The 25,974-nt window shown below is 50.8% G+C and overlaps 1 protein-coding gene across 2 annotated transcripts in view; it reads right to left on the reverse strand.

The window, feature by feature from the left end:
* KIAA1755 (KIAA1755 ortholog) overlaps window positions 1-25,974 on the reverse strand; it is a 38,385-nt gene that overhangs the window by 4,445 nt on the left and 7,966 nt on the right. The window contains exons 2-12 of one of the 2 annotated variants that reach the window (XM_018057848.1): window positions 21,301-21,498; window positions 15,871-17,215; window positions 15,190-15,387; window positions 12,225-12,348; window positions 9,293-9,386; window positions 8,159-8,245; window positions 6,963-7,079; window positions 4,727-4,825; window positions 3,694-3,842; window positions 1,840-1,978; window positions 505-627 (exon numbers count right to left, since the gene is read on the reverse strand). In XM_018057848.1, coding sequence (XP_017913337.1) covers window positions 505-627; window positions 1,840-1,978; window positions 3,694-3,842; window positions 4,727-4,825; window positions 6,963-7,079; window positions 8,159-8,245; window positions 9,293-9,386; window positions 12,225-12,348; window positions 15,190-15,387; window positions 15,871-17,215; window positions 21,301-21,498 — 2,673 coding nt within the window. The remainder of the gene's footprint in view (window positions 1-504; window positions 628-1,839; window positions 1,979-3,693; window positions 3,843-4,726; window positions 4,826-6,962; window positions 7,080-8,158; window positions 8,246-9,292; window positions 9,387-12,224; window positions 12,349-15,189; window positions 15,388-15,870; window positions 17,216-21,300; window positions 21,499-25,974) is intronic. The other variant, XM_018057849.1, reaches the window with a different exon arrangement.

The raw sequence follows: 25,974 nt of genomic DNA on the forward strand, positions 1-25,974 counted from the left end.
TGGAAAAATTCCCTGACCCCAGAGTCTGAGTTAGAGGCTTCTCATCTATGTCACCATGGTGTTCCCTTTCTGACTATTTCCCTGTTGCCCCTCCAACCCACCCTCCGAAAACAAAACAAAACAAAACTGGCCTGAAAGTTCCCTGAAGGTTAAAACAGGGGCTGAATTGCCCTGGGCCCCAGGGCCCAGCACATCGAGGAGGCAGACTCCCCCCGCCTCCCAGGCTGATTCAGTAGGACTAGAGTAGGACTCTGGAATCTGTAGTTTAAGAAATCCATCAGGGATTCTGAGACTGGTTATCTTTGGACTGGGTAGTCAGGGAAGGCTTCCTGGAGGAGACGGTATCTAAGCCGAACCCTTTGTGATCCAAGCTGCTTCCCCCACTGTCTCGAGCAGCTTTCTAGTACTTCTCCACCTTGGCACCTTTTCCCAGCAGTGCCACCCCCACCCTGCTCTGGTCCTCTCCATCTGCTCCCATCCTGTCCCTCAGTCTCAGGAACGCACCGCAGCCTGAAGGAAGAAGTCCTCGAACTCTGCGTGGGCTTTCTCCACTGTCTCCAAGCTTCCGTCCTTGGGGGTCAGCACTTGCAGGCACTGGCTTCCTTCCTGCTCCATCCAGTGGCTGACCTGGAGCAGGGAGGGAGGTTTGGATGTGAGGGACTACTGAGGAAACATCCCTTGGCCAGCCTCCTGCTTTCGTGAGAGGCTGAGGTCTTATCCTCAGTCATTTGGGGGCCCACTGACCTGGCCTGAAACACCCCCCTATAATTCTGGAGACATGAGGATTCAATGAGGGACAGATGGGGTAAAATGGCTCTCGATCCCACGAGTCCTCTTTATATTCTGGGGTGTCCTAAAGGGCACATACTCACCTACTTTATCCTCACAAAGTCCCATGTGGCCACTAATTTTATCCCTCATTTAACAGATGAGGAAACCTAGGCACTGAATAATTAAGTACCTTGTCTAGATCACACCACTAGTAAGTGCTGGAGCCGGTACTGGAACCCAAGCCGTCTGGCTCCAGGCACCCTGTGCTCCACGACCCCGAGCATGCAGGGAGGTGGTGGCTCTAGGCACCGGCATTTGGACAGGATGGTGCCCAGTGTGCGCTCCAGGATCAGACCCCCAGGTGTGCGACAAGGGCAGGTGACGTAACGTCTCCCAGACTCCGTTTCCTCATCAGTGAGTAGGCGAAATCCTAAAGTCTTGCCTATGTCGCTGGTAAGGGATGAGGTTGAAAAGTGGTGATGGTCACAAAGGCTCCAGCCCAGGGCTTGGGGCAAAGCTGGTATTTAAGAAATGCAGCTTCTGGGGGGCTCCCTGATGGCTCACCGGTAAAGAAACTCCCTGCCAATGCAGGAGACACAGGTTTGATCCCTGGTTGGGGAAGATCCCATGTGCTTCAGAGCAACGAAGCCTGTGCATCACAACTAATGAGCCTGTGCTTTAGAGCCTAGGAGCTGCAACTACTGAGCCCAGCAAACCTAGAACCAGCAATAGGAGAAGCCACCATCATGAGACGCCTGTGCATCGTAACTAGAGTAGCTCCCGCTCGCCGCAACTGGAGAAAAACCCGTGCACAGCCATAAATAAACAAATATACAAAATTATATACATAAAATAAAAGTAGCATCTCGAGCTATGTCCTCAGTCACCAAGCACCCTTACGGAGTGCATGTCGTGTGCTCCAAGAACCCCTACCTGGCTCTCCAAGAAATGCCAACCTGGTATCTTTATACCAGAGCAAAGCGCCTGGCTGGGGCAGGGCCTGGAGCGGCAGGAGCCCCACTTCCACCCTCAGGTCCCTGGGCCAGCCTCCTCCTTCCCCTCTCTCACCTGGTGGATGGCAGCTTCCAGGCGGCCCAGACGGACACGGAGCTCCAGCCTTCTCAGGAGGTGGTTGGACACAGTGGCCAGGATGTGCAGCTGCTCATCCACAAGGCTGTAGAGGGCGGCAGCTTCGGCCAGATGGCTCCTGGGAAGCCACGGAGGGTGAGAAAAACCCAAGATGTTGATCCCTTGGCCCCCACTCCCTGCACTCCTGCCCAGCATAGGCCTGCCTCCCTAACTCCCTTCAACTCTGTGGCCTTGGCCTGGGTGCTTCAGCTGCTGACTTGCTGTGTGACCTTGGGCAGGTCCCCACACCTCTCTGGGCCTCAGCCTCGGCCTTCCGGGGGACTGGGAGGACCAGAGGCCACAGCAGGAAACCAAATGACCCTGTCTTTCCCTAGGAAGGTAGGAGCCGAGCTGGACAGATCTGGGTTCACACCCCAGGCCTGCTACCTTCCAGTAAGAGGAGCTTATGTAAATTCCTCACCCTTTCCGCATCTCCGTTTCTGTAACAGAACCCACTTCACAAGGTGGTTGCACCCTCCTCTGCCCTAGCGATCCTTTAGAAGGAAAAAGTAAAAGAGGAGAGGGAAGGAGAGTCCATTTTCCTGGAGGGAGCCTCATCTGACCGCACCTTCCCACGGGTCACTGCCTTTCCAGGGAATGGGTGAGCGCCCCGGGTGAGTGAACAGGATGGAAAATGCCAGGCTGTCTGGCAAAGGGCGGGAGGAAGCTGGGGACAGGCAGGAGCTGCAGAACCAACACGCAGAGTGGCTCACGTGGGACCACAGCGCCCCCTCGTGGAACTGCTGGTGGCCAGCGGTCTGGATGGGCCTATGGCGAAACAAAGGGGCCCTGGAGCCCAACCAGTCAGGCAGCGGCGTCCTGGGAAAGGCAGTGCCAGCCCCACCAGGCCATGTGAGGGGCAGGGAGATGACTCCACCTCCAGGAGCTGCTGTCCAGCGCTCACATCTGCATGAATCTGTCTGTGGGCACAGTTCAGGGTGGTGTGTTCAAGATTCTGGGCCAGGCTGCCTGGGTTTAAGTCCTGGCTGCATGACCTTGGGCAAGTCACTTATCCTCTCTCCGAGCTTCAGGCTCTTCCACTGTAAAATGAGGACGGTACTAGGATCCACTTTGTGGGTGGGAATTAAACATGTTGACATTCTTGAGGCCCTTAGAACAATGCTGTGCTCATACTAAGTGCTATTTGGGGTTGGTTAAATAACCAAAACATTCTTGGAAGATTACGCAAACTTTGTAATTGTGCTCATTCTAACAGAGACAAAATTTTTACAATTGCTGGCTGATTTAATTGCTGATTTGCACCCCACCCCATCCCTAACTTTAAGAAAATTGGTACTTTCTAGGAATGTGCACTGTTCGCTCTGTGGTTCTGAGACCGTGAAGTTCTCTCAGGCCCCTGCCAGGGAAGGCAGGGCAGTTCAGGGGTTAGTGTTCACAAAGCCTGGCTCTTACTTCCCTTCGCTCAGCCTCAGCATCCATCAGCCACATCACCCACATCATCCATTTAGGAGGATGTGGGCCTCATGTAATCTTAGGAAAAAGAGACAAGCTCTTGAAGGCCCTCAGCCCAGGGTTTAGGTCAAAGATGGTGCTTGGTTGATGATGGTCACCGGAAGCGGGGGAGCTTGTCCTCCAATGTCTGGGCTTAGGAGGGTCACAAAGAAGGGACTTGCCAAGGTAGAAGCCTCAGCTTGGGGTATGGGCACTGCAAACACCCCATCCCAGACATCCTCAGAGCCCACCCTATGTGTCCCCTCAGCAAAGTGGCCCCAGCTCTGGGTCCCAGCCTGGGGAACAAGATGCAGTAGGGGTGGAAAAGCCTGGTGCCCATACCTGACGTCCGGGTTGAAGTTCAGCCTGCTGCCCTCCTGTCTCAGCCTGGCCAGGGTGGCTCCGCCTTCCCGCTGGAGGCTCATCAGGCCTGGGTCCCTTAGCACGGCCTCCATCAGCTCCTTGGACTTGTTCAGACACCTGGAGGCCTCCTGCCAGGGTAGGGAAGTAGCCTGAGGCTCAGTTCCCACTCTCCTATAACCTTCCAGGGCTCCCCACTCCCTGATTCTGCCTGACTCCCCTTGAATACCCAACTGGTATTCAAGGTCTTACGGAAAGTCCATCCTTTCTATCTCTAAAACATCTCCTCAAACCAAGCTTCCTCTCATCACCATGGCAACCTCACTGGTCCAAGCACCATCATCTCTTTCTGGGACATCCATCCCAGGGCTCCGCTGATTTCCCCACAGCACCCTGGCTCCCTCTGTAGTCTGTTCTCTGTATGGCAACCAGACAGATCTCAAAGGGCCCATTTGATCATCCCACTGCTGCTTAGAACTGTCCAGCGGCTTCCCTTTCCATTTAGAATCAAATCCCAACTCAGCTTCTCCCTGATACAGTTGTGGACCTAGCAGGTCTCCTCCTTTTCCCCTACTTTGTTCCACACTGGCCTCCTTGCTCAAATATACCAAGCACAGCCCCACCTCAGGGCTTTGAACATGATTGCCCTCCACCTGGAGCACAGTCCTGTTCCTGTTCCCAGGGTTCCATCTCATCCTTCAAGGCTCAGCTTCAATACCCTCCTTCCCCATTACTCTCAATCTTACTTTCACAGCCTTTAGCATCACTTGTAGTGAAATGTCCATTTCTATTTACTTTTTTTTTTTTTTAATGACCTCTCACACTGCACCATGAGCCCCATGAAGGCAGGGACAAGTCGATCTGCCCCAGGCTGGGTCTCCAGGGCATGACACATAGTAACTGTCCAGTAAATATCAGCTGAATGAATCAATGAAAACAAAGCCCCTTCACTGAGCCCTTGGTCCATGGAATCCGGGGTGTGTTGTGGTTTCCCCACTTCTGGCCCCTGGCTCACCTGCACCCCTCCAGGGGGCTCACCCTTCTCAAACTCCTCGATGGAAGCCTTTAGCAGGCAGGAGGCCTGGCGAAGGTCAACAAGGAAAGGATCCAGCTTCTGCAGGACAGGAGGCCCAGAGTGGGGGTGTCAGCCTGCGAAGAGGACACCACTCCCCTCCACCCACCAGGAGGACATGCAGGCTGGTGGTTCTCAAACGTTAGCTGCATCAGAATCACCTGGAAAGCCAGTTAAAATCCAGGCTGCAGGACTTTCCTGGTGGGCCAGTGGTTAAGACTTTGCCTTCCAATGCAGGGGATGCAGGTCTGTCTGATCCTTGGTCGAGGAGTTAAGATTCTACATGCCTCTCGGCCAAAAAACCAAAATGTAAACTAGAAGAAATACTGTGACAAATTCAATAAAGAATCTTAAAATGGTCCACATCAAGAGAATTATTATTTTTTTAATCCAGGCGGTTGAGCCCTCCCCCCAAGTTTCTGGTTTAGTTTTTCTGGGGTGGGTCATGAGAGCGCACATTTCTAACAGGTTCCCAGGTGAGGCTGATGCTGCTGGTCCAGGGACCACAGTTTGAGAACCACTCATGCTGGAAATGAGAGGGAAAAAGACAGAGGACAGGTCTGACCTACTCCCAGGCCACTGGGGTATAGTGGGGGAGGGAACAGTAGGAGGGGTGAGATGGCAGGGTTGGAGGCCATCTTCTCTGGGTCCCACTTCAGCCTGGCTTTACCACTTGCTAGCTATGAGGCCTTGGGCAAGGTTCTTAACCTTTCTGTGCCTCCACTTCCTCTATAAAATGGGAGCACAGTAGTTCCTGCCCTAGAGGCTTGTGTGAAGACTAAATGGGTTTTTTGGTGCCAGGCACTTAGAATAGCATCCTTAGTCATCTTCATTATCAGCTTTATGAAAGTGAAAATGCTAATCGCTCAGTGTGTACAACTGTTTGCGACCCCATGGACTGTAGCCCACCAGGCTCCTCGCTCTTTGGGATTCTCCAGGCAAGAATACTGAAGGCCATTCCCTTCTCCAGGGGATCTTCCTGACCCAGGGATCAAACCCAGGTCTCCTGCATTGCAGGCAGATTCTTTACCATCTGAGTGACCAGGGAAGCCTCTATAGGCTGGGTCTATAGGTAAGATTCTATTTAAAGGGAAGGCATTAAAGCAAAAATATAGTTTAAAAGCCCCTGGAGGAACTGGAGATCTCTGGAGAGGGGAACTGGGGGCCTGCGGGACGAGTAGGGTAAGAGATTTTTCAGTTTATACACTTCTGTACTAATTGAATTTTGAATGTATGGTCTGTTTGAAAATAGATTCAATTAAAAAGAAGAGCGCGGGCCAAAACCAAACAAGCAAACGGCCATGTGAGACTAGAGACTGGTGGTTCTCAGTGGGGATGGTCTCCCACGCCAGGGGACACCTGGTGATGTCTGGAGACAGTTTCGGTTGTCATCATTTGGAGGAAGCTATTGTCAGAGTGGGTAGGGTCCAGGGCTGGTACTAATCTCTTGACAGTGTGCAAACAGCTCACCCCCAAAATGAATTATCCAGCTCCAAATAGGATTAGTGCTGAAGTCGAGCTGCCCCGGGCCCAGCTCTCAGCACTGGTTCTCGGGAGGTTTAAGCGCATAAGCACCTGTGTGCTGCTGCAGAAGTCGTGCCCATCCTGTGCTTCCTCATGTGCTAAACCGGGCAGGAGATGCCCCCTTGCAGGGTTGGGGTGAGTAGGGACTGAGGTCACATGGGAAAGCAGCAGACCCCTGGCAGTTTCCTTAGTTCCTCTCTCTTACAGGAGGGAGCACGCCTGCCTCCCCCACCAGATCCCAAGTTCCCCGAGATTTGTGCGTCCACAAAGCAGATGCCTGTAAATGTGTTTGCAGGAAACACTCCCATCACTCTTAGCATGTGGCAGACACTCTTTCTTCTAAGCTCTTTACCCCAAGTCTCACACTAGCCCCAGGAGGAGGTACTCTTCTTAACCCCCATTCTGTTATTGAGGAAAAGGGCTCAGAGAAGGTGTATAACTTCCCCAAGGTCACACAGCAGAGCTGGGGGTGGGAGCCAGGCCGTCGGGCCCCAGAGCCTGAGCTCTTCTTCACTCCACTCTGCACCCTCATTATCAGTGTTTGTTGAATGACTGTTTTTGAACCAGATAAGTTCAGGTGGGTCCATGGAACAGGATAGAGAGTAGAGAAAGAGAAGGGATGAGGGTGCGGGCTGAAGGCTGTGATGATAGACACCTGGAAGAATTGCACCCACTCGCCATGACAGTAGGGGAAGGGGCCTTCCAGGGCCGTAGGGAGCTGGCTGGGGTCCACGTGGTGGCTCAGGGCCTTCAGTGAGGTCAGCACCTCTACCTGCAGACACACACACACAAAAATTCATTCTGACCAGGGAACTCAATGTAGAGACCAATGTCTCAGAAGGTCCTGCCCAGATCCATGCCCCAGCATTTCTCCACCTCCCATGGGTAAGACTGCCCCTGGCTTGAAGAGTTACTTTCTGGGCAAGGAATTTTCTCTGGAAACTCTGATAAATCAAAGTTGAGAGCCAGACCCTGTGTAAGGAATTGCAAACAAACAGCGCCCATACTGCCACTCTCCTAGCCTGTGATGGAGGCAGACATCATTAATTGATCACGGCACTCCTTCCCTCTGCGCTGGGCTCTTTCCAGCACAGTTGTCCAGGCAATCACATGAACCGATTAAAGCTGGCCCTTGTGCAACTTTTCTGCTGTCCTTGTACCTTCTGGAGACCCATGAAGATGTTCTTGGGGACGTTGAGAAAGGTTGCCAAATCTTAACAGTACCCACTAAGATGTGGAGAAGGGACTAGTTGACTGATTCTCCCAGGTGGTGAAGCTTGAGGCTTATGGTACAAACAGCTCCAGATACCTAAGCTTGGGATGGGGAGAATTCTGTGGGGTTCTGGAGCCCACTTTTCATCCCTGGTTTTTCAAGTGGGCTCCACGGACCAGCAGTCCCAGCAGCACTTTAGGAACATGCTAGAATGCAGAATCCCAGGCCAAACCCAGAACCACTTAATCAGTACTTGGGGAACCAGTGATTCCCCAAGAAATCTGTAGGCACCCCTGGTGTTTGAGTGGTAAAGAATCTGCCTGCCAGTGTAGGGCACACAGGTTCAATCCCTGGGTCGGGAAGATCCCCTGGAGGAGGAAATGGCAGCCCACTCCAGTATTCTTGCCTGGAGAATTCCATGGACAGAGGAGCCTGACAGGCTACAGTCCATGAGGTCGCAAAGAATCAGACGTGACTGAGCACGCCTGCACACCATGGGGGCTGGGCAGGAGACTTGTAGCATCCAGGCCTCGTATCTAATTGACCTACACTCTATTATTCCAGGGCCACCATTCCTCACCCCAGCTCAGCTCAAGCCCAACTCCTCTGCACCTCAACCGATGCTGCCTTCCCCTTACCTGGATGTCAGGTAATGCCTCCAGCTGGAGAGCTGCCTCCTTCTCCCCCAGGAAGAGCATGGCACGGATGGAGGCTGGGACCAGCGCCTGTCAGAGAGAACCATTTCAGAGCTCATCTGCCTAGGCCCTCACCAAGCCTCCCCTCTAAGATGTAGACAAATGGGCCACAGGGACAGGGGTAAGGGTTCCCTATGGCTGGGATCCACATGGAAGGGAGGGCTGGGATCCTTATTTGGAGGATGAGTCAAATGATTTATTGGGAGTCATCAGAAGTCAAAGGAACAGCAGGTTCAAGCTGGTTTGCAAACTTTTTGGGTGCCCCGCCCCCTCTGGGTCTCAGTTTCCCCATCTGTGAAGGGAGAAGTAGGAGATGGGGTGGAGGTCAGACCACAAGGTGAGCTTATCCCAAACTTCTGTTTATGCTGCTGCCTGTACTGGTGAGTTATGAATCTCTTCCCTGCCCCATTCTCAGTTGGTGAGATTTATGTGAGCTAAACCTAAGCCAATCAGTGTGCCACAGTCCCCTGACCACAGAGGTTGACTGATGGACAGACACCTGAGCCAACGGGGGCTAAGAAGATCCTCGAAAAAGCTTTTACTGGGACTTCTGGGAAAAGAATTGCTCTTTTCTATTGGGCTTAAATGACAGACCATATGAAATTAAAGATGGTAGGGACCACACTGCCACAAAGAGTGGGACCTGCCTGATAATGGCACTCTCCCAGAGGAATGGAGCCAGAAATGGGGAGAGAAACCAGACCCTGGTGACAATATCTGAGCCCCCAAATCAAGTCATACTTGAAGCTGGATTTAATTTCCAGACTGAGTCACATCAACCAATGAATGACCTTTGTCTTTAAGTGTGTTTGGGTTGGGGTTTCTTTCGCTGCACGGCATGTGGGATCTTAGTTCCCCAAACAGGAAATGAACCCAAGCGCTCTGCAGCGGAAGTACAGAGTCTTATCCACTGGACCACCAGGGAAATCCCCTGGGCTGGGGTTTCTATCATCTGCAACTAAGGTTCCCTGCCTGGGGTCCTGGTCCTAGCTCTGAGCATCCCCAGGATCTGTGAATATCCAAAGGCCTCCAGTGCTTCTAAAACTTGGTAGGCTGAGGCTGTCCACTTCCACTCACCTGGGTGGCCTGCAGGGCACTGACCAGACTGGGATGTGGGGGCTGTTTCCTAGCATCAATCACGACTGCCAACCCCTTAGTTTTATCTTCAGGCCTGTGAGTGGTAAACAGAATTGGCAGTCTTATTGGTTGAATCAGGGCCCTCAAAGGGTAAGGACCCAGTGAGGGAAGGTGAGGGAAATTGGGTGCTAGAAACCTGGATACTACTGAACTCTTCATCCTACAAGACAAATTTACAGTGCCTCCCCAAGCCCCCAACACACACCACTTCCAGGGAGCCCTCCATGATTCTTCTCCAGGCAGAGCTTATTGCTCCCTCTTCAGGGCTCCTACAGTACCTCATACAGCCCTCTCAGACACTCTAATAATCATAAACTATATGCTACTATCCTAGCTGCAGTAGGTGAGTCACCCAACCTTCATTCACCCTTTTTTTGGGGGAGAAGGCTCATTTTGTTCAAGAATACAACTTTCTTCCTATAACCACATCCCGTCCTCCCCCAGGGCTGGATTCTGATTGGTTGAGGCCAACAGCTGACCCAATTCCCCTGGCTAATGATTGGTTTAGATAGAGACCATGTGACATTTTCTAACCAATGAGATGTGAGGAGATGCTTGTTGGGGACTTCTGGGAAAGACATTTTCTCCTTTAAAATGTTCTTACAAAGAGCTATAAGGCAGAGACAAAGACTGATACATTTGTTACTTGCAGCCCAGACATCCTCACCAGTTCACAGTGCACTTTTCAGTGATTACCTTGGGATTTTCCAAACAGTTTCAATTGTCAAAACTTGTTAAAATAAGGATACTTCACCTCCACCCTTGCTCTGTACCCCAAGAAATGCGTCCAGTGGGTAGGAGGTGGAGCCAGGCACTGTGCGGTTCCAAGTACCCTGGCCATTCAATCAGACTGGGAAAGTAGCCTGCAACTGCCTTCAAGTCTTACAACCACTCAAGTCACAGACCAAAGCCAGAGGTGGCCAGTGTGGGATGTGGAGCTGCGGCAGTCACCTGGGCATGTTGTTTCACCTCTCTGGAAGTCATTTTCCCAGCTGTAAGTGGGGCTGGCTAATGATAGTGTAGGCTTCCGGGGGCTGTGGTGAGGACTGATGGATTAGAAACAGGGATGTCAATGTCTGCTGTTATCACTGTCCTGAGAGGGGAAACTGAGGTGCTGGGCAGTGGCATAGCAGACAGTGAAAGCAGGCTCCCGGAGGTGAGGCCAGGGCTCTGACTTCATGTCCTCACCTGCTTCTGGCTGTGCCCATACTGGGAGGGAAGTTCATTTCCACCCCTGCCTCCACTGCCAGCCTGGACACCCATAGAGGTCAAGGCCCAATATAGGAGGATCGGGGTCCCCAGCATGGCCCAGCATGAAGCCTGTCTCAGGGGAGGTGCCCAGCAATGGTGGTTTACAACAGGAATGGAGAGGCAAGCCCAGCATATGAGAACCCCATGCGCAGTTCAAAAAGAAATCCCCAGGTGCAATCCTAAAGGAAATCAGTCCTGAATATTCACTAGAAGCACTGATGCTGAAGCTGAAGCTCCAGTGCTCTGGCCACCTGATGCGAAGAGCCGACTCATTAGAAAAGACCTTGATACTGGGAAAGCTTGAAGGCAGGAGGAGAAGGGGAGGACAGAGGATGGGATGGTTGGATGGCATCACCAACTCAACGGACATGAATTTGAGCAAACTCCGGGAGATGGTGAAGGACAGGGAAGCCTGGCGTGCTGCAGTCCACGGGGTCGAAAAGAGTCGGGCACGACTGAGCGACTGAAAAACACACTGCACCTCACTTCCCTTTTTGTGATCATACTTGGTCTCACAGCCCACTTGGTCATCTCCCTTTTTCAGGGGGCATTTCAGAGATGCAAAGTTACCACTCCCAGGTCACACAGCAGATTGGTGGTGGGCGGGGGTGGATTCCATCTCCCCTTCAGACGGGAAAAACCACTCCTCTTTGGACAAAAGGTAGAAAAATCTCAGTGGCCAGCAGGTGGCAGTGTTGGCTCCCACAAGGTGGAGTTGGAGGAGGAGGTTCCAAAGGGTCCCATGAGTCCCCCCACCCACCCACCTCTGCCTGGGCGCTGCAACTCAGAGGAAAGAGGGTATCTTTTCACCAGGCAGTCCAACCTGAAGTCTTATGGGAGGTGGAGGGAAGGGGCGGTGGTGGACATAAGCCTGGTCATCACTCGCCATCAGGGATGAGTGAGCCTCATCTCTCACTCATTCTTTTGCTCTCTCACTTATTCATTCCTTCACCCATTCACCCTTTCCTTCATTTGTTCAACAAATATCTATAATTCAGATCAGTTCGGTTCAGTTGCTCAGTCTGTCTGACTCTTTGCGACCCTATGGACTGCAGCATGCCAAGCTTCCCTGTACATCACCAACTCAATAATCACTTCCTCGGGGAAGCCTTCCCTGATTTCTCAATGGAAACTAACCGCCCCTCGCCCTTCATTTTACGATGGAGGCTCTCAAAATGTGTTTGCAGCCCACCCATATCAGTATCACCGGGAAACTTGTTAGAAATACACATCGTCAGGTCTTATGCAGACCGGTCGACTGAACCAGAAACGCTGGAGGTGGGGCCCAACCATCTGTTTTAACAGCCCTCCAGATGGTTCTGATGCCTGTTGAGTTTGAGCACCGCACTGATCTATGATACCCCTGTTTTCTTCACCACACTAACACTCCTGAGAGCTGCTGGTCCGTGGCTGGTTCCTTGCACACCATCCATCTCCCCCGCCAGCCTGGGAACGCCCCAGTGGCAGGGACTATCCTGCTTTTTCGGTCTGTCCTGCTTTCTTCCCAGCATCTGGCTCAGGACCGAGAGGATGTGACATCTCTTCATACGGTACCTGGTGCTGGGCTCTGGGCTGAGAGGCCGAAGAGGCATGGGGTGGTCAGGCTGGCCCAGCCCCTTACCTGGGGATGGCGCACAGGTAAGAAAACAGCTTGGTGACCTCCGAGGCCGTGCACCATGGCGCCTCCCAGGGGCCCTTGGTGGTCGACACTAGAAGCAGGGGCCGCCCCGCCCTGTCCCGACCACCTGGAAGAGAAAGCACACACATGAGCAGTGAGCACTTTGGTGGAGCCCCTTCTATAGGAAACTGCTCTGTGGCCTCTAGGCTTTGCCTGTACTGGTCCCTCTGTCTGGAATCCCCTTTCTCTTCTCCATCTGAACTCCCATTCATCCCTCAAGACCCAGTTCAAAAGCTACTTCTTCCGAAAAGTCATCCCCAAAGCCATCCTCCATGTGTAGGCAGCCTCACCCTCCTCTGGGCACCCCTTGCCCTGGCCACCTTGGGCAGAATAGAGCTCACAGAATGAGCTTTGGGGTCACACAGACAGGAATTAAAGTTCCAGTTCTGCACTGACTTGTTCTGTGTCCTTAGACAAGTCAGTGTGTCTCTGAGCCTCAGTTTCCTCATCTGTTAAATGGGGAGAATACAATACTGAGCAGATTAGGTTATTTCAAAGACTAAATGAAACAGTTCCTGAGAAACATTTAACACAGGGCAAGGGCCTCATAAACAGCAGTTGTTGTAATAGCCATTATCTCTGTCCTCATCTCAGCCCCCATGTGGTGAGTGTGCATTCCACAGCTGACTCTTTTTTTTTTTTTTGGCCATGCCACGCAGCATGTGGGATCTTCCCTGACCAGGGATTGAACCAGTGCCCCCTGCACGCAGAGTTTGGACTGTAAGGGAAGTCCCACTATTTATTCTTGCAGACATCTAACCATGAGTTCTCCACAGACTATTTCCTGTTCCAGGAATCCAGACAGTGTGCCCCATGCTCCCCACAGGGGTCAAGAGTCTGAGGCCCAGGGGGTCAGCACAGTCTGTCTACACTGTGGGGAAGGGAGAGTATAGCAGGGGGAAAGAGGCCCTGGCCACTGGAAACTGGGCCTATCCTGCGCTCTGGACTCACAGCCCTGACCCCCAGAGTCACCTCAGTCAAGACCGCCCTTCAGCGGGCACTGTCGACTCCGTGCAGGTACAGCCCTCCACAGTGTGGAAGTGTGGGAGACCCTTTGTAGCTCATGAAGCCTTCCACAAACTTAACCACCTTTGCAAGTGTTGCCTTACACACGGGTGCAACAATCTAGAACACAGAAGGATTGTGAGACTTTGTGAACAATTAACATGGGGACAGGGCTTCCCAGATGGTGCTAGTGGTAAAGAACCCACCTGCCAATGCAGGAAACATAAGAGACACAGGTTCAATCCCCAGGTAGGGAAGACCCTTGGAGGAGGGCATGGAAACCCACTCCAGTATTCTTGCCTGGAGAATTCCATGGACAGAGGGGCCTGGCAGGCTGCAGTCCATGGGGTCGCAAAGAGTCAGACAGGACTGAAGCAACTTAGCACGAATATAGGAACAAACAACCTGAGCTTCAACAAAGATGACAGACAATGTCCTCTGGGAGTTTTAAAATGACAGAGCAGGGGTTGCCCTGGTGGTCCAGTGGTTAAGAATCCGCCTTCCAATGCAGGGGACAGGGGCTCGATCCCTGGTTGGGGAACTAAGATCACACACGCCACGGGCAGCTAAGCCCCAGCACTGCAGCTACTGAGCCCACGTGCTGCAACTAGAGAGAAGCCCACAACAAAGAACCCACATGCCAGAGCTAAGACTCAAGGTAGCCAAATAAATAAACAAATATTTTCAAAAAGGAAAACAAAATGACAGATCGGTGTCCCCCCGGACATGTCCGCAGAAATTTAGATGCCTCTGAAATAAAACAGACTTGCAAGACAGTCAGTTCCCAGAAAGCACTGTGGTTTCTCTTGCTTGGAGAACTCTGCACACGCTGTTTTCTCTGCCTGGAACACCATCCCCACCATGTTACACAGAGGACACCTACTCAAACTACAGAACTGAGTTTCACATCACTTCCTTCAGGAAGTCTTACCTGACCTCTCCTCTACCCCAAGCACCCCAGGGGCCTCACCGCTCCTCCCAAAGCCCCCTGTAATGCCACATAGTCACATTTTACAGTGAATTATAATAATCTACTGTAATAACCTGTTGAATTTACTCCCAGAATATGCTTCCTGAGAGCAGGCTTGGTTCTCTGCTGAAGCCTCAGTGCTAAGCCCAGGGTCTGACACACAGTAGGTGCTCAATAAATCTTTATTGCAAAGATGAAAAAATGTTAAACAAGAGTGATAACACTCTCAGTACTGGATGACGTTGACACCCCAATCAGACCCCCATTATCAAGTCAGAGCACTCATCCCCCAGAGACTGTAGTTACAGGCCCAGAGATGTCCCCTTGTCTGAAGAATTGCCCTCCGCTGAACTGGGTCACGGGTTCACTTGCATCCTCATCCCAGAATCAGCCTGCAGCTGATGACTCACAGATCCAGGTGTACAACAGCCCCTGAACCTTAAGATAGAACAATCTCTGTGATGTAATTCATGCTCCAGAGCTGCCCCACCCCCAGAGAATCAGGTCACATCCTGGCTTAGCTTCTCCCCTGCCTTGCCTGCCTCTCTCACTCCCCTTCTCCTGAAAGCAACCTTCAGGAAAATAAATCACTACCCCAAGGGATCCCTGTCTTAAGCTTTGCTTCTAGGGAACCTGACCTAAGACATTCACCTTGATGGCCTCACTGGAAGTAAGACAGATGGATGGATGGATGGATGGAGGGAGGGAGGAATGGATAGATGGATGAATGAATACCTAGAAATTGCTTTAACCTCCTTCATTGGAAAGATGAAAAATCTGAGTCCCAGGGAGGCCTGGTCCAGAACACAGGCGTCTAGGACCTTCCCTGCCTCCCCCACACCCACCAGCATCAGAAGATTCTCAGCCACCCCTATCCCCACCCCCACCGCTCCCTCCCCTTCACCTCCACTCTCCCCTACAGCCCCTGAGGACCTGGCAGGCATGCTATCCTGGAATGGAAGATCTCCACGCTCAGGGCCCCAATCCTGGGCTCAAGCCCAGGGGGGTCCTCGTCCAGAGCGGGGCTTTTTTCTGGAGGGCCTGCAGAAGCTTCTGGGAAGTCAGCCTTTTCCTCGGTCACTGGGTCTGAGTCAGCGTCTAGGCCAGATGTTTTGGTCTGAGTTGTTCCAGCTGCGGATAAACAACAAAGAATATTGCAGAAGATGGATTTTCCCAGGGAAAATGTTTTCTCACATTCTGCCTAACGATAAGCACTTACAATATCGATCTCCTTCTATGTGGCAGGCATTGTGCTAAGCTCCTTACTACTGGTGTTGTCTTTGAACCTCAAAACAACTCGAGGAGGCAGATGAGATCCTCGTTGCACAGAGAGGGAGACCTGGCCTTACAGAGGTTAAGTTTTTGATCATGGTCACCCAGACGGTTTATGGCCAAGCTGGGGTATAGACTCAGGCTGTCTCAACACAACCACAGAATCTTGCTCAATTACAGCCTCAAGAGACCTTAAGCTTCTTGACATGCCACCCCATGCTCTAAACCCCTGAGACAGACCCAGCCCAAATGAATCTCATCCCTGACATCCTACACCACCTTGTGACCTGATCACATCCAGAGAACAGTTGCCCTCTCCAGTTGAGCATGCGGGCATCTTACCTTTCCCTAAGCACTTGGCTCGGTTGGGTTTGGGTGAGTAGAGTGAACACAAGACTTTCCAGGGCCCGTCATGCTGGAGCGAGGCTTTCTCTGGGGCCGCAGGGGCTTGCCTCTGCCCCTTTAAGAATGAGAATTTGAGCCCAGGAGTGGGCGACCTGGAAGAGGAAGTGTTTCTACCGGGGTTGGTCACAGGCTTGGCAAGTCTCCCATTGCCCTGTTTGGTCCTCTCTTCCATCTTGGTTTTGGAGGCTGGAGCAGCAAGAGGAGAAGCTGGGCAGAGCCGGGGAGAGGATGCTTGTTTTGGTCCTGGCTTGAGCTGGACCATGCTCTCTGAGTTTCCCAGAATGCCCTGTGTCTTGGAGGTAGGTGGCTCTTCTGAGGCACCTGTCCCGAGGCCAGACGCACAATGCAGTGGGTTTACAAAGATGCTGAGGTATGGCTCTAGGGGCTGGTGTTCTGAGTCTTGGGTAGGGACTTTATCATTAGCCTTTCTCCTCAAGCCCCAAACACAGGGTTTCTCCCTCAAGCTTTCAGGCTTCTCACAAGCCCATTTTTCCAAGGAAGGCTCTCCATTGGCCCCTGACAGAGGAAGCGTCCTTTGGGAGAAAGGGATTTCCTTGGTTCCAGATAGCTCTTCTGGTGCCCCCAAAGGACACCCATTGGGTGCCGCCACCTCCTTACTGGGAGACCCTTCTCTGCTCTCTTGGGAAAAGTCCAGAAGAGCCACATACTCTCCCTCCAGATCCTGGCTGGCCACACTGTCCACCCTAAAGCCCACCCCCCCAGGTCCAGCTTGCTCCACCTTGATGAGTCCTGGGTACTTGTTCCTGTGTGTCCTGCCCTTGCCCAAACTCCGGACAAGCAGCACCTGCCTGTCTGGGCACCTGGCCTGGTGCAGCTCTTGAGAGCTGCTCAAATCCAGTGCCTCTAACTGAAGGGACGCCCAGGTTGGGGAGAGGAGATTCACTGCTGGGGGTCTGTCATCCACAAACTCTGGGCTGGTTATCTTGGTCCAGGGCACAGGGGCCATGCCATCTTCTGAAGCTACCAAGCAGTTGTGTAGGGGACTGCCCTCAGAGTCACTGTTGATGGCCTCTAGCCAGGCTTGGGTGAAAAGTATAGGATAGGATGACTCAGGGACAGACTTCATTTCCACTGTGCGGAGGTCCACAGAGAGGCACTTGATCGTGAGGCAGACGGACTGTTCCTCCCGGGGCTCGACTTGGAGGTAGAAGTCACCTTGGCGCAGTAAGAGGGGATTGAGGGGTGCCAGGTGGACCACAACCTCATCCCGCATGCACAGCGGCCAGCCCTCGTGCAGGAAGAGGCGGTGTGAGTAGGGGGCCTGCAAAGAGGAGGGGACAGCATCAGGGAATCGGGCTCTGAAAGCCCCACCCAGGAGTTTCTTCCTTCCCTCTCCCAGAAGGAACAGTGAACAGGTCGAGGGCTCAGGTGAGACAAGAAAGGTGCCTAGGACACAGCATCCAAGGAGGCCCCACTTTCAGCATTCTGCAAGTCACGCAGCCCCAAGAGGGAGTGCCTCCTTAAACGCTGGGCCCTCCGTGCCGCTTGCTCCCCCTAGTCCTGGCCCTGACCTTGAAAATATCAATACTTGCTCATCTACTGGGCCAAGGGAGAAAAGCTCTGAGCGCCAGGCACCAGTAGCAAAAGCCTTTTCCATGAGGATTGTCCTGCCAGCTGCCTTCTCCTCTCCAACCATCAAAACGCCTCTGAACCCAGTTCAAGATGAACGCTCCACTTAGGGCCAGAGAGACGTGGGTTCCAGGGTCTGAACTGCTAACTTGTGCAAATGACATAATTTCTTTGAGCCTCAGCTTCCCTATTTGCAAATAGGAATAATGATACATATTGGCATTATTAGGACTTTCCCATGTGGTAAAGAATCCTCCTGCCAATGCAGGAGATGCAGGTTCAATTCCTGGGTCAGGAAGATCCCCTGGAGGAGGAAATGGCAACCCACTCAGGCACTCTTGCCTGGAAAAATCTCATGGATGGAGTAGCTTGGCTGGCTGCAATCCAGGGAGTCACAAAGAATCAGACACAACTGAGTGACAGCTCAGATACCAATACACACATTGGTATTATTGGGTTGGTATGAGGATTAAGTGAGATCATAAATACATGTATGTTTGTTAAAAAACAATGCAATGCATAAAATATAATAAGTAGATGTTCGTGCATCTCAGTCACTTAGTTGGCGCTGTGCGGGCCCAGTGTTCAACAGTGACACCAAGTGGCATCAGCAGAAACAACAGCTCCACCAAACTGAAAACAGGTCTCTCTCTTCCTGACTTTTGGAAAAGAGTCTGATTCCTGCAGATCGAACAAGCCCCAATACTCTCATGTGATTTGGATGAGTGTATGGGAGACCTGCCAAGGATGACACTGGACTCCCTCTGAATCGAGCAGGTGTTTTCTGGAATTATGAATCAGGGGAATGATGAGATCTGACCACACCTGTACCTGCCTTGTTGTTAAGCCAGTTCATTTCAGTTGCACTGCAGATTTGGCTGTCTCCAAGAAACTTTCTATCCATAAACCACAAGTCTGTGTGTTATTTCACCCTCTTCATATAGTCCTCTGCTGTTTACAGCATCTTTCCCCCTCCCTCCACTTCTCAGTGAATGAGATGAAACAGCCGAGTGGTATTTTGCAAATAGCAAATCACCATAGAAATGACTGTTACGATCATCTCATTTGACTCACAGTAATTCAGGGGTGCAGGCAGTTCGGGAACTATCATTCCCACTTTACAGATGAGAAAACCAAGGCTCAGAGAGATGGTAAAAAAAAAAAAAATGCCTCGTCATCACAGCTGAAGAGCAGCAAAAGGAGGACTTGTGCTCATATTTAGAATCAGCCATATGTTTGTCTCCAGTCTCCCTAGACTTCGTTGATTGTGGCTGTCTGTCTGTGTGCTGGTGGTTATAAAGAAAGACTTTGAGGCCGGAGAATTCTTATTTCATAGGAAGAAAGGAGACAGTGGTAAAGTAACAGCCAGCAGCTACTGAGCAATTTCCTCATGTCAGGTTCTGTGCTAAGCTGTGTGTATCATCTCAGCGAGGTACATACATCCTGTGTTATTAACATTCCTGCTTTCCTCATAAGGAAACTGAAGTTCAGAGAGGGGACATGGATCCCCCAACTCCACAGTGATGAAGACTGGATTTGAACCTGGGGCACCTGACCCCTGGGGGCATACATTAATTCCATGCCACCACTCCCTGCTCTGAGGTGACACAAATTCACCTGTAATTATAATTAAAGTCATCCATAATTTAAAATATAAAAAATCTAACTCTTGTGATCTTTGCCCCCAGAAGAAATGGGGGAAGGAACAGTGCAAATGCAGTTTTAATGACCAAATGAAAGAAGCAGGTAGATGTATAGCTTGTTAGGGAGAAGAAATAAAGACAGGGAGCCATTGTGTGCGTGATCAGTGGCTCAGTAGTATCCGACTTTTTGCAACCCATGGATTGTAGCCCACCAGGCTCCTCTGCCCATGTGATTTTTCAGGCAAGAATACTGGAGTGGGTTGCCTTTTCCTCCTCCAAGAGAGCTTCCCGACCCAAGGATCGAACCTGTGTCTCCTACACTGGCAGGCGGATTCTTTACTACTGAGCCACGAGGGAAGGATGGGGAGGATAGGGCTTAAATAATGTCAACACGGATATGTGGAAATTAGCTGCAATGTTTCAGCGAGACTCTTACTTCTCGTCCAAGAACAGTGAATGTGTATGGAGCTATTCCTATGCGCTAGGTGCTAGGCACCGTGCTAAGCACCTAGAATGAAATGACCTATTTCCTTCCAGTTCCAACCATCTCTTATTCTAGCCTCCTAAGCCTGAACTTTTAGCTGCTGCATTCAATTTTTTTCTATCACTGAAATGATGCACATAATTCCTCCATTTATTTCTATTCCTGATATGCCAGGTCCCTGACAGATATGAGCAACTCAGGAAAGGCTAGTAGGACCTAAGATGCTCTTAGCAATTCTTGAGGCTGGAGCAGTTAGGGGTGGGGATTGAATAACAGAAGGGCAGAGCAGAATCAGCAACTCTGAAGGACGTGGGTAAGTTCCATGAGTAGGCATCTGAAGCTTTGGTCTCCAAAGGCCTTCTCCCCACCCTTTTCTTAAAACAATCTCCACCCTCTGAGCACAGAGGGAGGTATAGGATTCAAGTCTGCAAAGTCCTCTTATCTATTCCTCTGGCTGCAATAATTGGTCCAAGGATAGACACAGGATCCAAACCTGGCCAATCCTGGTACCTCATTCCCCTTGCCTCAATGATTGGTCCAAGCACGGATGCAAGACTCAAGCCCAGCCAATCAGGATCCTCCTTTGTGATTTTCTATCTGCAACTGATGGGGAAGAGTTCATTTTCTTCTTTAAAGTAGGATTTGATCCTGGTGCTGCCCTGGGCTCCACCCTTTAGGAAACACCTCGCTTAAAAGAATGATCCTGACAAGCAGTAGAAGCAGAGACAAGAGACAGAGTCCTGAAGGGGTCTGATTAGTGGATCACCTCAGACTCATGTCAGGATCACTTTGCCCTGACCTAAGTAAGGATCTGTCATTTGCAGCCAATGAGTTCTGCCTAAAACACTTTTCTTTCCACTTTGCCTCAGGAGAGGGCTCCCTGAGATCTGGGTTTGAAGGAGTCTCATTGACTTTCCAGGTGGCTCAGCGGTAGAGAATCTGCCAGCCAGTGCAGGAGGCGTGGGTTCCATTCCTAGGTCAGGAAGATCCCCTGGAGGAGGAAATGACAATCCACTCCAGTATTCTTCACTGGAGAACCCCATGGATAGAGGAGCCTGGCAGGCTACAGTCCATGGGGTCACAAAGAGTCAGACAAGCACTAGTATCTCTATTGCATCCTTCAACATGGATGACATAATTAACCATTCATAAAATTCCTTCTTACTGGGCCAACCAGGTGCTCTAGGCAGTCCCTATTAATCAATCAAAGTTGGTATTCATTCATTCATCATCCAGGGAGGAAAGCAAGAGTTCTGATGCCACAAAGGCTCCAGGGAAGGTCTGGGACATTCTCTACTATTTCCACTGAAGCTTTCCCACTTCAGTCAAGATAGCCAGATGATGTCCACAGTATCAATTCCTGGGGGCCAGAGAATCCACATGGATGCTTTACCCAGGCTTCCCTCCCTGTTATTTAAAGTGCAAATGTGATTGACTCCTAGATGTCAGAGGGTAAAGGCCCAAGGGACCTTCCTGTCCATCTATGAGGCTTAAGTTTTTTTGGGGGGCAAGCAGTTAACACCTGAAAACCATCCCACATCCTCAGTTCATGCTCTTCAACAAGACACACACCAGCCCATTTCCTTCTCTGCTCACCTCCAGCCTTTCTGGGAGAGCTTGTACCCTGACCCCATGTCCCTTTCAACTTACACAGGCTGCTTCACGCACTTGTTCACACAGGCGCTTGGCAGGGATCAGGAAATCCAGGAGGAAGTTCAGTCCATCGCCCCGGAAGTCAGAATCCAGGAGACGGAACACCTGACCCAGGATGGTAGGTGCTGTTGCCTCAAAAGGGGGATAGAGGCCCGCCAGGGCATGCTGGATGGCTGCATCCAGGGATGGGGGGTCCTGTGGGGGACAGAAGAGGATGAAAAGTGATAGCAGCAATAATAATAAGAGTAGTGGCCACTTCCCAGGACCTTCCTGGCCCCATATGACTAAGGTTCTGGCTAACTCTGACTTCCTCTGCTATCTCTCCCCACTCGCACACCCCCTCCAGTCACACTGCTTTTCTTCCTGTTCTTCAAACACTAGGCAAGATCTCACCTCAGGGCCTTCGCACTGGCTGCTGCCTCTGCCTAGAATGCTCCTCCTTAAGACATCCTGATTCCCTCACCTCCTGCAGCTCTCTGCTCGGTTGTCATCTGCTGGTCCAAGGTAGAGTAGAACAAGGGAAGGCATTCAGGTCAGGGCCAGAAGGAAAAGGGTGGTCAGCAATCCCAAATCTGGCCACTTAGCTGACTGCAGGCCTACAGTTTGAAGGTGAGCCACCAGCAAAGCCCAGCCTGGATCAGGCAAGCCCCAGCCATATGCAGATACATAAGTGACAATAAGTGGTTGCTGTTTTATACTACTTGTTTGGGGTGGTTTGTTACACCACTGTAACCAACTGATACAAGTTGGTATAATTGATACAAGCGCCCATGTTCATATATCGAGGATGCCTTCCCTAGGTGTTTATTGGGAACAGACCACCAACACATACCCTCCTAAGCCTACTCCTTCTCCACAACCCTACCTTAGTGATTGGCCCCCTCATCCAGTCAGACTACTAAACCAGAAATCTGCTCATCATCCCGCCCCTTCCTCCTGCCTCTCCTGCCCACAAGCAACTGTCAACTGTATCCTACAGTCTTCTCATCTCCAACAGCTCACCAACCCACTCTCTCTGCTCTGTTCCCCTTCCTTGCCTTGATCCAGGTCCCCATCACTTCTTCTACTGAATCACATTGTCACTGGTTCCCCATCTCTAGTCTCCCTCCCAGCCATTTCTCCAACAGGACCCCAGGGTGATCTTTCTCAAATGCAAACCTGGGGGATTTTCCTGGTGGTCCAGTGGCTAACATGCCACACTCCCAGTGCAAGGGGACTGGGTTTGATCCTTGATCAGGGAACTAGATCCTACACGCTGCAACTAACAATCTCGCTTCCCAGGTAGCTCAAACAGTAAAGAGTCTGCCTGTAATGAGGGAGACCTGGGTTGGCTCCCTGGGTCAGGAAGATCCCCTGGAGAAGGGCATGACAACTTACTCCAGTATTCTTGACTGCAGAATTCCATGGACAGAGGAGCCTGGGGGCCTACAGTCCACGGAATCGTAAAGAGCTGGACACGTCTGAGTGACCAGCACCACCAACAATGATCTCGCATGCCACAATGATGATCGAAGATCCCATGTGCCGTGATTAAGACCCAGCACAGCCAAAGAAATACTTTTTTTTTTAATGCAAACCTGGCCTTGCAAGTCTCCCGCTCAAAACCTGCTCACAGGTTTCTCATTGCCTTCAGAAAGCAGCCAGCCTGGCCTCCAGCCTCACTATTCTCCCCAGGCTTCTGCCACAAGGACACAGCACTCTCCTCCTCACTTCCAGGCTTCGCACATGCTGTTTCTTCCTCCAGGGATGTCGCCCACCTCCATGCCCACTAAACTAACTCCTTCTCATATGCAACATTCCAGCCAGTCCATCATCCCTTCCAGACTTTCTCTGATCTCCCGCTCCCATCCCAGCTGGGTCAAGTGTCCCCTTTTCTCAGCTTCCATGGTGAATGCCACACTGATTTTGTCTCCCTTGGTGGACTCCAGGCTCCCTGAGGACAGGAGTGGTATTCAGAATATTGCCCCCCACCCCTCCGCCAAATGCCCACATTCTAATCTGTGGGACCTGTCACTAAATCCCCATACGTGGCAAAGAGGAACTAAAATTGCAGATATAAAATTGCAGGCATAAAAGAGGGAGATTATTCTGGATTATTCAAGTGGGCCCAATCCAGTAACAAGCATCCTGAAAAGTAGAAGAGAATGCAGAAGAGGCAAAAGTCAGGAGTAAGTGTGATTGCGGAAGAAGCATCCGAGAGAGGACATGCTGCTGGCTTTGAAAATGGAGGCAGAGCCAAGGAATGTGGGCGGCTCCAAGAAGCTGGGAAAGGCAAACAGATTCTCGCTGAGAGTCTCCAGAAAAGAATGCAGCCTATCAACACCTTGATGTGAGCCCAAGGAGTTGTATCTGCCGATCTATAGAGATGCAAGATAACAAATTCATGTTGCTGTAAGCTACTAGACTTGTGGTCATTTATTTCAGCAGCAACAGAAACTAACACAGCCAGCACTGGCTCCTATTCATCTAGGGTCTTCGTTCCTGGCATAAAATAGGTGCTCAGTAAATGTGGAGAGATGAGTAAAGTGTCCCTCTCTGAACCACAGCTTTTCCACCTGTAAAATGGGCAAGTGGGACAAGGCCAGAGGTTCCCAGCCAGGTATGGTAAAAGGATCCGTGGGTTGTGATTTTCAGCTCTTAAAAAGCCTGATGAAAGCCCTTCTGGTTGCCCCAGATTGGGTGCCCGTTATGAGTCCATCTATTGCTGAGGGATGTAAAGGAAGATGAGAATAAATAATACTGCAACATAAAGAGGGCCTATCTAGGGCAGAAAAATCATTTTTCTCAATGAGGTCCCTGGAGATAGGGAAATAAAATAGAGACTTTGAGGAGAAGGAAGAAGGAAGAATGCATTTCTCCACCCTAGAAAGATTCCAATGCCAGGAGGCTATAAAGCAAGGGATGCTAGCCCAGGGCATTTAGACAAGTGTCAGGGTCGCTGCTGGGTCCCCAGCACCCACAGAGCTGAGCGCAAGGGAGAATGAATGTAGAGCAAACGGAAGAATGTCTACAGCCCCCATTCTGAAGGAAAGAGGGTCCTGGCATGACACCAGGAAGCTCCGAGGGGACACACACCCACACACAGCAGTGCACAAGCCCAGGAGGGGCTGTTTTCACACTAACATGGGGATGGGGTTTGATTTCAAAGAACAAGGAAAAGCTCATCTGGCCTGGTGACCTCTCTCAATGCCTCCGCTGGCCAGCACCCTGTAATCCCAATACCACCTCTCCTCCCTGGCCATCTAATACTGATGCCAGCAGTGGGGACAGGAAGTTGGGGGACCCTGTCTGACACCCATGAACACACAGACACCCTAAGCTAGGCTGCCACCCATCCCTCCCCTCTCCTAGGTCCTACTCCACTGTGCTGTCTGGAGTAGGCACTTCCCTTGCTGGGCCTCGTTCCTCTTGGGCACATGGAGTTGGGCTAGCTATGTTATGATTTGTTTTTGGAAATTTAATCATTTATTGTCACCTTCATGAATGTTAGCATATCTGAATACCATACCTTTTGTACTATCGTCATTTACTACTTTTCTTCAAATCCACTCACTTTTTTTTAAAATCTCTTGGTCACGCTTCAGGATTCTAGTTCCCAGACAAGGGAAGGAACGCACATTCCTTGCCGTGGAAGAGTAAAGGCTTAACCACTGGACGGCCAGGGAAGTCCCTCCGCTTATTACTTCTTAAAAGCATACATACATAATTGCATCTTTTTAAAAAACTTATTTATTATTTTCAGCTGTGCTGGACCCTTGTTGGTTTGTGGCTTCAGTACTTGGGGTGTGCAGGATCAGCAGTAGTGGCGCATGGGCGTAGTGGCTCCATGGCACGTGGGATCTTCCTGGGTCAGGGATTGAAACTAGCCCCATAACTGCATCTTAAATGAGACTCTATGTCACCATACTGGTTATAAGGCTACAACCAGATTGCTTGAATTCAAATTCTAGCTCTGCCATTTATTGGTCATGTGACCTGGCAAGTTACTTAACTCTCTTTGCTTCAATTTCCTCATCTTTAAAGCTGGAGACTGTCATCCTACCTGCCTTAAAGAGCTGAGACAGGTTGAGTGAGAGAGTACACAGAGATTCTCTGCCAAAGTCTAGCACTTAGTAAGTGCTTTAAACAACAGCCATCACTGCTTTTTTTGTAGTCAGGTTACAATTATTATTATATCACTACTTTAAATGGAAAAAATCAATATAAATTGGCCTAATTAGATAGAATGCAACTCCAAAATTACACCAAAGATGCATTGGGTAGTTTTTATATTATTTTACTGATGGGTGGGATTGGGGGCAGGAGGAGAAGGGGACGACAGAGGATAAGATGGCTGGATGGCATCACCGACTCGATGGACATGAGTTTGGGTAAACTCCGGGAGTTGGTGATGGACAGGGAGGCCTGGCATGCTGTGATTCATGGGGTCGCAAAGAGTTGGACACGACTTAGCGACTGAACTGAACTGAACTGACACTTATTTTTTTAATGTATTTAAATATATTTATTCATAAGTATATTTACATGTATTATTATAATAGCTATATATATGTATATCTCATGCAACTGCGTGCTCAGTTGCTTCGGTCATATCCAGCTCTTTGTGACCTATGGACTGTAGCCTGCCGGGCTCCTCTGTCCATGTGATTGTCCAGGCAAGACTACTGGAGT

This window comes from Capra hircus, chromosome 13, assembly GCF_001704415.2.
Source record: "Capra hircus breed San Clemente chromosome 13, ASM170441v1, whole genome shotgun sequence".
NCBI lineage: Eukaryota > Metazoa > Chordata > Mammalia > Artiodactyla > Bovidae > Capra > Capra hircus.